Source organism: Suricata suricatta, chromosome 8 (genome assembly GCF_006229205.1).
Source record: "Suricata suricatta isolate VVHF042 chromosome 8, meerkat_22Aug2017_6uvM2_HiC, whole genome shotgun sequence".
NCBI classification, from domain to species: Eukaryota; Metazoa; Chordata; class Mammalia; order Carnivora; family Herpestidae; genus Suricata; species Suricata suricatta.
The window spans coordinates 2,648,309-2,660,573 of NC_043707.1; the positions used below are offsets into that span (position 1 = coordinate 2,648,309).

At 50.7% G+C, this 12,265-nt stretch overlaps 1 protein-coding gene across 6 annotated transcripts in view; it reads left to right on the forward strand.

The window, feature by feature from the left end:
- CLUAP1 (clusterin associated protein 1) overlaps nucleotides 1-8,788 on the forward strand; it is a 29,320-nt gene extending 20,532 nt beyond the window's left edge. For 3 of the 6 annotated variants that reach the window (XM_029948150.1, XM_029948152.1, XM_029948146.1), the window contains 4 exons: nucleotides 1,443-1,550; nucleotides 4,228-4,283; nucleotides 4,526-4,582; nucleotides 7,741-8,788. In XM_029948150.1, the coding sequence (XP_029804010.1) occupies nucleotides 1,443-1,550; nucleotides 4,228-4,283; nucleotides 4,526-4,582; nucleotides 7,741-7,887 (368 nt within the window). In that variant the 3' untranslated portion in view covers nucleotides 7,888-8,788. The remainder of the gene's footprint in view (nucleotides 1-1,442; nucleotides 1,551-4,227; nucleotides 4,284-4,525; nucleotides 4,583-7,740) is intronic. The other 3 variants (XM_029948148.1, XM_029948147.1, XM_029948151.1) reach the window with 3 other exon arrangements.
- Nucleotides 8,789-12,265: the final 3,477 nt, after the last annotated feature.

Consider the following 12,265-nt stretch of genomic DNA (forward strand, 5'->3'; position numbering starts at 1 on the left):
TCCATTCCTAAGACTTTTTACAGTTTTAACATCCATTTTGAGTTAATTTTTACAAACGGTGGAGGTAGGGGCCCAACTCATTGCTGTGCATGTGGCTCTCTGGTTGTCCCGGCACTGTTTGTTGGAAAGACTCTTCTTTCGTCTTGGAATTTTATGGGCACTCCTGTCTGCCATCCTTAACTTGAATGTTCACTGGTAGCTGTGATTTTCTGTGTCAGCATTAAGCTTAGTGGCTTGAGTTTGTCAGAAGAAATCATCTTGAACCTGAGAAACATATTGTTATTTTAAAATTCATGATACTATTTGATTTATATGGCAAGGGGTAATGATACAATGTCTTAATATTCCGGGATGAAATAAAAAGTGAACTAAGGTGAATAGTAGTTTCATTTTGGGTTAGAATTTAATTAGATTTTCTGTGTAGGCTTTTGTAAGGCGGTAGTTTTAACACGGATTGGGTTGAAGTCCTTGCAGGGTGCTCTCCCTGACCCATCGCTGGCCCCCAGCTTTGCCTTCCCCGCTGGAGAACACGGCTCTTCTCTCCGCGGTGAAGAAAGCAGAGAACTTTCTCATGGTGCCCAGGCAGACACGGCTGCCACTCAGAGCAGGGGCTGAGCAAAGCCTTTCCGTGGATGAACAGTTACGTTCTTCCAAACTGACCTGGGACTCGCTGATGAGAACAGCCCCTGCCAGAGCCGGGCCCCGGCCCCGGACCGGCTGGGCGGTGGCAGCTTTTCTCCCCACTGGAAACGCTCCTGTCCGTTCCCATCTGGAGATGTCGAGCCTGCACAAGGCTCTCGGCGTGAATTTAGGAACTTCACGTGTCAGGCTGGTGGACGTCTCACGGTGTGAGGACGCCCCCTTTGATATCTCTGCCATGGAGTTTTCTCCAGGAAACGAGATCACCAGCACCAGTTCTTGTAGCCACCAGGTCACTGTCCCCTGCAGGCCAGCCGTGCTCGGCCGTGCCGGGCCCGCTCTCCCCCCCGCCCGCAGGCGTGTTGGGGCACAGTCGTCCCCTTTCCGGCGGGCTCTGCCACCTCCTCGTTCTCCCCCGCAGAGAGCCCGAGTCGTTGTGACACCACCTAACCTTGAACAGAGTGCACTGCCCCACTAACCAAGCCCTTGCAGCTCTGCCTTGACGGCTGGCTCTTCAAATTGTAGTTCGCCCACCAGAATAGTGTTTCTCATTGATGTGTCTGACCCAGTTATGTCTTGCTTTGGAAAATAGTTGAAAAACAACAACAACCCAGTATATCCTTGCCTGCATTAACCCCTCACTGAGTATCGACAGGGAAATCCTAAGAGTCTCATAAAATCTAATGCAGCAGAAGGCAGGCTGGGAAGTGCCGCTGGTTTTGTGCACGGGCCTTACGACTGGCAGCTGTTTTAGAGGGAATGCCGGAGCCGCCCTCTGGTTTTGCCTTCTGTGTCCCTCCCAGGTAATGACGACTCGGACATTGACATCCAGGAGGATGACGAATCTGACAGCGAGCTGGAGGAGAGACGGCTGTCCAAGCCGCGGACGGCCATGGAGGTGCTCATGCAAGGTGACAGACTTCCTTCTCTTCCCCTCCCTGTGCCCTGTCACAGGACACTCTGGGTGGCCCCCGGTCCAGGGTTTATCCTGTCCAGTTGTTTATCAGGATGCAGCTCTTCAGTTGCTCCGTGGTCACCTTTGCTGCTTACCTGTGGTCCCAAGAAGAGCTGATTTTGTTCTTCGCGTCATGGCATTTGTCACGGAGGCCATGGGAACACGCTGCTTCTGCTACTGAGCTTGTTCTGCCCTTTTTTGGGTCCAAACTGTTGTCAGTGCACTTGCATTCCTGCTAATCAGAGAATTCTACAAGAGAAGGGACTCACACAACCATCTTTGCCTTAAAAAAATCTGGTAGTTTCTACTTTCTCACTACTAAAGAGTCAAGCACTAAAATATGTGGGCAAATGTGGGTGTTCCCAGGGATCTTCTGCAGGGCCCACTTTCCGTCCTAAAGGGGCCGTGGTCAGTGGCTCGGAGGGGTGTCCTTACACGTTGCCTTTTCATACATACACAAGCGTACACATACAGTGAAACACAAAGATCATTTGAGACAGTTTTTAACCTGGACAGGACCAGGCTCCGTGTAGAGTTCTGCAACTTACTTTTTTTTTTTTTAATGTTTGTTTATTGGGGGGATGGTGTGGGGGAAGGGGCAGAAACAGTCTCCAGGCTCCAAGCTGTCAGCACAGAACCTGACGTGGGTCTGGGACCCATGAATGGTAAGATCCTGACCTGAGCCAAAGTTGGATACCAACGCCACCCAGGCGCCCACTGCAACTTGCTTTAAAAAGAAAAAAAAAATTAGGATTAAATATATTAGAATTCCTCCTACATCAGGAAAACATAAATCTGCTCCGTTCTTTTTGACAGCTGCATAGTATTCCACAGTGTGCCCATACATCTGGTTTATTCAGATATTCGCATATTGAAAGATGTTTATTTTTCTTTTCCTTGTAGATACATCTTTCTGCTTCTCTGCAGTGTTTTACCATTGGAGGGGGAATTCTTAGGTCAAAGGTTATATAAATTTTTATTTTGATAGATAACATCTTTCTGCTTCTCTGCAGTGTTTTACCATTGGAGGGGGAATTCTTAGGTCAAAGGTTATATAAATTTTTATTTTGATAGATATTACCACATTGATAGATATTACCATATCTTTAAAAAAGTTTATCTACCATAAGTTTTTATTTATTTTTGACGGAGAGCAAGTGAGTATAAGCTGGGGAGGGGCAGAGAGAAAGGGAGACACAGAATCCGAAGCAGGCTCCAGGCCCTGAGCTGTCAGCACAGAGCCCGACACGGGTTTGAACTCATGAACTGTGAGATCATGACCTGGGCCAAAGTCAGACACTTAACTGACTGAGCCACCCAGGCGCCCCCATACCATCTGTTAATTTTGGGAGCAGTTTTGATTTTTATATACATAACATATTTAAGACATAAATGATCTTCATTTCATATTAACTTTTATTCCTAACTGCTCTTATTCTAGATTCGGGTGTTCTTTATTACTTATTACATTTTTCTTTTTCCGTAGATTACTTAGATGCTCTGATGTCTTTTCCTTTTATTTTTAGCAGCTTCATGATATAAATAGAGGTTAGAGATTATGATTCCCATTCTACAGATAGGAGCTGAGGCTCTGAAAAGGTAGGTGTTGGGCTCAGGAGAATCTACTAAAGGCACCGGGGCTCCTAAATTCTGCTGACCGTTCAGCCTGCAGGAGTCAAGTCACAAAGTGCGTTTCTTTCTTTTTTTTTTTTTTATAATGTTTTTAATTTATTTTTGAGAGACAGAGAGAGACAGCGTGAGCAGAGGAGGGTCAGAGAGATTGGGAGACACAGAATCTGAAGGAGGCTCCAGGCTCTGAGCTGTCAGCACAGAGCCTGACGCGGAGCTTGAACCCACAAACCATGAGATCATGACCTGAGCTGAAGCCGACGCTAACCGACTGAGCCCCCCAGGTGCCCCAACAAAGTGCATTTCTAAAAATTATAAATAAGGGCTTTACACAACACAAGACTTGCATGTGATCTGACCGAGGGTGGTCACCCCAGGCCTGTGCTGATTGAGCTCCTCTCTGGGCTGCCCTGGCTGCCCTTGGCCCGGGCCTGGACCTGGGGTCACGGCTGTTCCTTTGTCATCCTTCGGGTGTGATGCAGCTGTCCGCCTCTGCCCAGCACGATGGTTCCTGAGCGTTGGCGGGAGGCCCCTGTCAGCAACCCTGACTTCTGGGGGAGGGGGGAGACTCCCTGAGATGATGGGGGAGGGGGGTAACTAATTGTGAACTCAGTTTTTTCTCTTTGAAGCTCAGACATATATCGAAATACATCGGTCCCTGGAGGAAAACTATTTCTTTTGTCAACAGATAGCACAGCTGTTACTAATAGTCGGTTTCAGTGATTTTTCTTAGGTTTACAGGATGTATGTATAGTTTTCTGATTTCTGAGTCATAATTATATGTTATTGTCTTTCCTTTTTTTCTAAGTGGAAATCTAGAAAATCTCTTGTTTGTTGACAGTTTTGATTATTTGGATGCTTTAAATAAATTTTTTAGTGTGATTCTTGTTTTTTCCAATTTTCTAAAGGAATGCAAATCTTGAATGCCATTTCTTGCCTTTTTTTTTTTTTTTTTTTTTTTACGTAAGGTTTTCCTAATTCCTTCATGCTTTGGCTCTCCTCAGGAAGACCCAGCAAACGCATCGTGGGCACCATGCGGGGTGGAGACTCCGATGACGATGTGAGTCCCGGCGAGCGCTCCCTTTAGCTGTCCGTCCTTCCTGGCCTGGGGCTGGCCTCGCAGGCGGGCTTCGCGCCCTCAACCTGGCCCGCTGCCGGGCGTGCGGCGAGGTTGGGCCTCCTGAGGAGCTGGACTGTCCTTTGCTTGTTGATGGCTCTTTTCTTTTCACATGAATGTGCCTTCCCTCCCCACCCCCTCTTTTTTTTCCTTCTCACTATTCATTCCGTTCTCGCTTTCCAAAGACGGAAGCGGCACCAGCTCTCTTAGGTAAATGGAAGACTTCCAGCTCCAAGAAGCAGGTGGGTTTTCTTCTCACCGCATGTGTGTGTGGTGTGTGTGTGTGTGTGTGTGTGTGTGTGTGTGTGTGCGCGCGCGCGCGCGTGCGTACACGTGTGCCTGCTCAGGGCCAGCTGAGCCTTCCCCCGTAGTGATACCTCTGTCTCCTGGGCGAGAGCCATGCATTAACAGGTCCCACAGAGAATGGCGAACTTACCTCAAGGTCCCTGTGCTGAGGAGGAGGGGTGAATGCAAGCCTAGAGACAAGAAAGGTCATTAGGTCCTTGAACTGTAACCTAGAAGAGAATGGAACCTGCTGAGGTCCTGGGGTCAAGACCAGCCCGCTCTTCAGTTCCCTTCTGGGCAGGGACCGGACAAGGAGGCTGTCCCGAGACAGGGGCCTCAGAGAGGCTGGGCAAGAGGCTGGGACATCAGGCTGCCGGCGCCTTGAGTGTCACTGAGCTAATGCTGACCGGGAACGAACCAGAATGGGAAATGGGTCCTTGCCGGGGCCCCGTAGCTGGGCCTGCGCCGTCCGTTGCCCTGGGCCTGCCTTCTTAGTGGCAGTCCCTGGCACGCCTGTGAGGCCCCAGAGGCAAGGCGTGACTAGGCTGACAGACCACAGCCATCTTATCAGGTTGTGTGCCACGTGTGTCTGGAGCGTGGCACTAGTTGCCGCACAGCGACAGAGCACAAGTTGATATTCTTGTACAGAAGATATCTTTATTTAGTGCCACAGTGTGTCTTGTTACCAAAACCCTCTGGGCAAGATGCGCAGAGAAGATGGAGCCTTGAAGTCCCGGCAGGTGGTCCTAGAGAAGTAGAGAAACCACCACAGACGTTTCTGGCAGAGTCTGGGGTGGAGGGTTAAACAGCTTCTGCCCACCCGTCTTACCCATTAGAGGCACAAAGAGGAAGTCCGGCGTGGGTGCTGGGGATGCCTGGAAGTTTCCATCGGGTCCCTTGTCTCAGGATCTGCTTGCTCATGCGCATAGCTCTCTCTCCTCGGAACAAACGCCCGGGTTACGGCTCACATGTCCTCTGCGCCTGTGACCGCTGTGGGTTCGGGGGGGCTGCCCCCGCACGTGGGCCAGGTGTGCGGGCTTGTCCTTCCTGTGCGCCCTCGTCCACGTGACAGATGCGTGCGGAGTGCCTGTCACGTGCAGGTGTTGGTGCGGACCGTGGGGGCTACGTGCCTGCCTGTAGGGAGCTCGCGTTCCAGCCGTGACCGAGGAAATACACTGGGTCGTGGTGGCGGGAAGAAGAAAAAAGTTGTTCAGGGAACACAGTGACAGTTGAAGGAGGAGGTTGGTGTCTTGTTTGGTCAGGGAACGTCTCTCTGATCAGGTGACATGCGGCAGAGACCTGAAGGGAAGGAGGGACGTGGTGCAGGGAGGGCGTCCAGAGCACAGGGAACGCAGGGCATGTGGCTCCTGCATCGGAGGTCCAGAGCCGGCGGTGCGGCGGTGGAGCGGCCGGCAGCTGGGGGCGGCGGGCCAGGCAGTGGGGCCGCCAGAGCCTGCGGGGCCTGCGGAGGACCCGGGGTTTTCTCTGAGTGCAGTGGGAAGGGGCCGGGAGCCGCGAGCCCGGCAGTGAAGAGACGCCAGTCACAGGCGCTGGCAGGAGGCCGAACGTAGTCGCAGCGGGGGTGTTAGAAGTCATCCCATTCTGGATGTTTCCAAGGTCTAAACCTTGAAGTTTCGTTAACTGGGGTGTGGGTGTGAGAGAAGGAGAAATGAAGGACGCCCCACTTGTGACGTACTGGGCTGACGGCACACGTGGACTTGGCATGTCCCGAGGAGGGCTTGGGGATCAGTGTGGGAGTCGGGTTCTAGACCCATGCACATGCTGGGGCCAAATGGCCACTTGGAACTCAAGTCTGGAGTCCAAGGGCCATCATAGGCTGTGTTGGAGCTGCAGGCGTACGTGTGATTGTGGGAGGGGAGAGAGGAGAAGAGAAGAGGAGGGAGCCCCGGGGCTCTGAGCTGAGCCGAGGTGCAGAGGCAGACACGAGGGTGTAGGGGTGCATGAGGCTGGAAGGTTCGGGAGTGCTGTGGGTGACCGCCCGAGAGAAGGGTGCCCTGCAGCACAGAGCGGCTTTCGAGCACGGACAGGCGGCCCGAGGTCACAGCAGACATGAGACGCACCCGCTGGAGTTGAATTCGGGTTTCAGGCTCGACAAGAGCAGCTGGGGGGGCTGGCGGGGACGCCTGCTGAGTGTGTTGAGGCCCCAGCGAGCGGAGAGCCAACAAGGCGGCGGGTTTGAGACTCTTGCAGGGAATTTCACTGGTGCCAGGCGTGGGGGGTAGAGGAACAGGGCAGAGGAGCTGGCGAGGAAGGCGGGATTAACTTCGGGGTTCTGGGTGTGTGTTTGTAAGAAGGAAGTTGCAGCACGTACGTGTGCTGGTGGGAGTGGTCTGGCCGGAGTGGCCGGCCATCTTGGCTTTCTGGGTGCAGGACTCATGGGTTTTTGGGGTTTTTTTTTAACTTTATTTATTTTGAGAGAGAGAGAGAGAGAGAGAGAGAGAGAGAGAGATCAAGTGCTAGTGGGGGAGGGGCAGAGAGAGAGAGAAAGAATCCCAATCAGGCTCCATTCCGTGAGTGCAGAGTCCGATGCAGAGCTCGAGCATACGAACCGTGGGTCATGACCTGAGCTGAAATCCTGAGTCAGAAGCTTCACTGAATGAGCCCCCGGTGCCCCGGCACCTGCAGTTTTACAGCCCGGCTGAGTTGGTCACCCCAGATCTAGGTGATGGAGAGAGTGTTCCTTTTATGTTGCTCCTTATGCCCGATTCCTTTGTGGCTTTCCATCCCCAATCTGGTAAAAGCTAAAATAAACCGCCCTTCCTAATCTCCAAGCCCTTCTGTCCTTGTCCACTGGTGGGTGTCTGGGCCCCCCGAGCAGAGCAGCATCCAGTGGTGTTTCTGAGACCTCAGTTGGAAAGCTGGCCCCTGCAGCCCCGGACCCAGACTGCGCACCGGTGTCTGAGGGTCACTGGTCAGGTGATCCCTCTAAGTTTGTCTTTGAGCCAACAGCATCTGGACGTAGCAGCCTCGCTGCTTCTCTGCCGGGCTCTTCATGTGGGGTGCTGCTAGGCACTGAGCTGCTGGTGGAAGGGGTCCCAGCTGACAGGCTGTCAGAGAGAGACGGGCCTCAGCTGTGTTTGCCGTCTTCCTGCAGGAGGACTCGGAGGACAGTGAGATCGACGTGGAGGGTGATGAGGAAGACGACGATTTGGAAGACGAGAGCATTGCTCTCTCGCCAGCGAAGCCCAGTCGAAGGGTCCGGAAGCCTGAGCCCCTGGACGAGAGCGACAACGACTTCTGACCTTTGTGCCAAGAGACCAGACAGATCAAAACCGTCAGATCTGTAGGTAAACGGGAAGTTAGGAGGTTAGGAAGGAAACCTGTTTTATTCACTAAACCGGCTGGACTTGTTCATGAAGCAACGCTTGGTTCTTCTTTAGCCTTCTCCGGGTTACCCCACAGAGCTTCAGCGGGACCCAAAGCAACCCCCGAGGAGGATGGGATTTTATTTTCCCCTCTTTATCTCTTGAAACTTGGGAAACACCTGTGTTCTTAGAGATGCACCTCCACAGGACAGAAACCCACGAGAAATAAGGTCAACACTGTTCATCTTGGCGATTGTTGTCATGTGTGTCCACTAAGAGTTGGGGACGGGCCTGGGCACCAGGACTCCGCGTAGGGTTGGGGGGTGGGCATCTGCCTCTTCCTCACCTGCACAAGCTAGAACATTTACTGTACATCAACGTTAACTCCAGCTTTTACTCCATTGTATGGTCTTGTTGTCTTCCGCATGTTTGCAATACCAAGCTTCAAATGTGTTTTACTAAAATTTCCTGAATGACAGTTAGCCGAGGTGGATGAAAACCCTCCTTCCTTCAAAACCAGGCAGCAGAGATGCTCCAGAATATGAATGCTCCATTTTCTCTCAGAAGATTAACATTCCTTCTTAAGAAAGCAATTGAAGGAAAGGTGTTGGTACACATTCGTGTTTCTGATTAAAAAAATTAACCAAAATTCCGTTAGGCTGAGTAGTGAAGTGAGGAGTGACAGACGGGGAGCTGCGGCGGATTTCTGATTCGGAAACAGAGCAGTTCTCATACTTCTCAGTGATGAATTCAGAAGACTTCTGAAGTTCTTTAACTCTTAATAAATGTACTTAATACCATATTTTTATATTATTAAATAAGTTTTATTTGAAAGTAGAATTAGGTTGCTTATTTTCACCTAGAACATAAATGCTTATTCAAGAAAAGTTCACAGGTGACTCTGGTACATGTCAGCTTTCAGGAGACAATGTAACGATTATTTCTATCATCTTAGCTTTTACCTCTGTCCTGTGTGGGAGATTACTCCTTTTTTAAAACAGCATTCGGTGAATTTGGCAGTGATGGAGATGTGCCCTCTTTGAAATGACGCGCTCACCGGGAACTGGGTGTGCGGGCACCGTGCGCACCACCGCAGTTCCCTGCCTTCCACGGTGTCATCCTGGATATTATTGTTTTGGTTTCCCTGACTCTGATCTGATTTATCTTTTGGGGGAAAAATGTATTTCTGTTTTCCTTATGTGATGCTTTCCTCTTTAAAAAAAAAAAACGGTTTATTTTTGAGAAAGAAAAAATGAGGGAGGGAGGGAGGGAGAGAGAGAGAGAGAGAGAGAGAGAGAGAGAGAGAGAGAGAGAGACAGACTCCCGAGCAGTCTCTGCACTGTCACCTCAGAGCCCAGCACGGGGCTAGAACTCATGAACCATGAGATCATGACCTGAGCTGAAATCAAGAGTCCGACGCTTGGCCGGCTGAGCCCCCCAGGCGCTCCATCCTTATGTGATTCTTTCTTCTAATGGGCACTAATGTGGGAGCGCGACCCAAGCCACAGGTAGCCCCTCCACCGATGGATGCGCCAGTGCAGTGCGCGGTTTATTATTTCTCGTCTTCCTTCAAAGCCCCTCATCCCTTGGTTAAGTGACCGCACGGCCTCCCCAGGGAGTGGCTCTTCCGTACTCGGGCAGCTTCTGTCAGCAGCGGAGTGTCAAGTCCCTGACGGCAGTCACTCGTCTGTCACTGTTACAGGCCCAGGAGTCAGATACATACAAGGGCCTTATGACCTGGCGTCTTTTGTTTTGGGCCGAGCAATCATTTCTCAGCCTTTTGGGCAACATCAGGTGTTTTGGCCCAAGCGTCAGAACAGACTCAGGCCCCACAGAAGATTGTATGATTAGGTCAATGAAAACCATTGCCACCTGTCCTTGTTTTTAACTGTAAGTAAAGGACCTCTTAAAATGCTTTACAACGTGTGTATAGACTGAAAACGTCAAGGACGTTTTTCCGTCCTTCGTTTCTGTCGGTGGCAGCCACCAAGACCCAAGTCCGAGGGCCTCCAGCGGGAGGCTGCTGCCCTTCTCGCTGGGTCGGGAGGAGGACCCGCGAGCGCGCCTTCGCTGGTGTTTTCAGCTAAGACCGCGTCAGACGTCTGAAAGGAAGCGGGCTTGGCTTCAGTTAGCAGCACGTCACATCAGCACCACCGTTGTTAGACTGGCCCGGGGGCCGCGAGGCGCTGGAGCCGGGACTGGTTGAACTGGAAGAGAACTGAAACTGCCCAGAACAAAAGTCCTTGCAACGAGGGAGGGAGTGGGACCGGAGGCAGAGCCGAAGCAGGGGTGCCATTGGGGGAAGTGTAACTGATGGGAAACGGGCGTGCCTGTGAAACACGTTCTGGTTTTACACTTCTCCTGGGCAGTTCAGAAGGAATCAAGGAATAGTGACATAGAAAATTGAATTTTTTTAAAGGCGTACTGTTCATTCTAAGGACATTAAAGTACATAGGAGAAGATGGCTCCCGAGTGATCAATACTAATAAAGTCGAAACACTAATGATTTAAATAAAAATCATGCTCTAACTCTGTTGGGAAGATGGAGAAACAAAGAGTGGGAATGTAAGCTGATGTACATCCAAGTTCCATTTCCCCTGCACAGATAATAGATAACCTCGCAGATGATGAAGAAACAGTATGTGTAGGGTATTTGGTTTGGGGGGTAGGGAGATTGAGGAAGGGGAGGAACAAGACAGGAGACTGCTGTTTTCCATTATAAGCCTGGTAATTTTTGGCTTTTTAAACTACGTGTCTTGCTGTGTTGTTCTGAGGAAAGGACTTTTGGAAAAGGTAGATCTACAGACAGGAAAAGGGTAAGGGCTGGAGCCTGAGGTTTGAAGGTCATTTTCCTCTGAGATCGCTCAGGGGAGAGCACGTGGCGTAGGGCAGAGCCAAGGTGGGAAGCTGAGAGATGTTCTGTCTCGGAGGCAAAGGCCACAAGAAGCCAGAAAGAGAGGCTGGGAGAGTATTTGCTAAATCTTCTAAAGTGACTCTATTTTAATAATTAGGGGGAAAATATGTTTTATTTTCCAAAGACTTTTGGAGAAGAGTAATGAGAAGGTAGGAGGGCTGGAAGGTTGTGCTCTGGAAGCCGAGGCAGGGGAGAATGTCCAAAGAAGGGAGAGGAAAGCTAGCTAAGTCCTCCTTTTAAATGTGCTTGAATCAGGCCAGTGACATTGGCACTTAGGAACTCTCTGGCGACCTTCGCTGGGAGCGGTCAGATAGCACGTGATGGGTGGGAGAGAGGTTAGAATTTGAGGCCAACTCAGTGAATCAACGTTGAAGAGTGTTCAGAAAGGTGGGTGGTCACAAGTGAAAAGAGGGCCCAGCTAGGGGAGGAAAGTGTGGCCAAGAACGCTGTGGAGGGGTGGAGGGAGCTTTTTGTGTTCTTGGAGAGGAAAACGGGAGGGGGATTTTTTAGCTGGAGGGAGCTGGTTTGTGGAATGGGAAGGGTTGACTCTAAGAGAGAGTGTGTGCATGACTGATGAAGCAGAGTCTCCGCTGGGGGTCCTGTTGAAATCAGTGTCCTGACTGGAAACAACATGCGCACCACATAACCACGTGGGTTGATGCTGCCGTTTGGAGGGAGCAGGCTCAGGTTATTCATGATCGTTTACACCTGGGTTTCTATAGCGTCTGTTGTCGAAGGCTCCACAACAGTTTTCTGACTCGGGCATCAGGTGGAGTACCCAGAATACTGAGGCGTTGCCTCACAAGTTGGGCCACAGTAGCCATGAACCTCAGGGTGGCTGATCCTGGCTAACAAAGCTTAAAACAGGAAGCTTCGAAAGGATCCAACTGTTTCTTTCTTGCTTTTTAATGTTTATTTCTTTATTCTGAGAGAGCAAGAGAGCAGGGGAGCAGATGGGGGGAGGGGGAGAGAGAGAGAGAGAGAGGGAGAGAGGGAGGGTGGGAGAGGGAGGAGAGAGAATGAAAGAGAATGAATCCCAAGCAGGCTCCCTGCTGTCAGAGCAGAGCCTGACCCAGGGCGAGATCCTACCAACTGCGAGGTCACAACCTGAGCTGAAATCAAGAATTGGACGCTTAACTGACTGAGCCACCTAGACCCCAGGATCCAGCTGTTTCTAAGTAATAGGTTCCAGAATTAAGCTCAAGAATCTGAAGGAATATGAAAATAGTCTGTACAAAACAAGATAAAATTCCCAGTGTCTGGTGTCCAATCAGAAATTACCAGGCATAATAAGAAGGATCCAGAAAACAGACCCAGATGGCAGATGATGGAATTAGTAGAAAAGGACATTCAGACAGTTTGAACTCCTCCCTTTACTGAGATGGTAGAGGGAGGCAGGA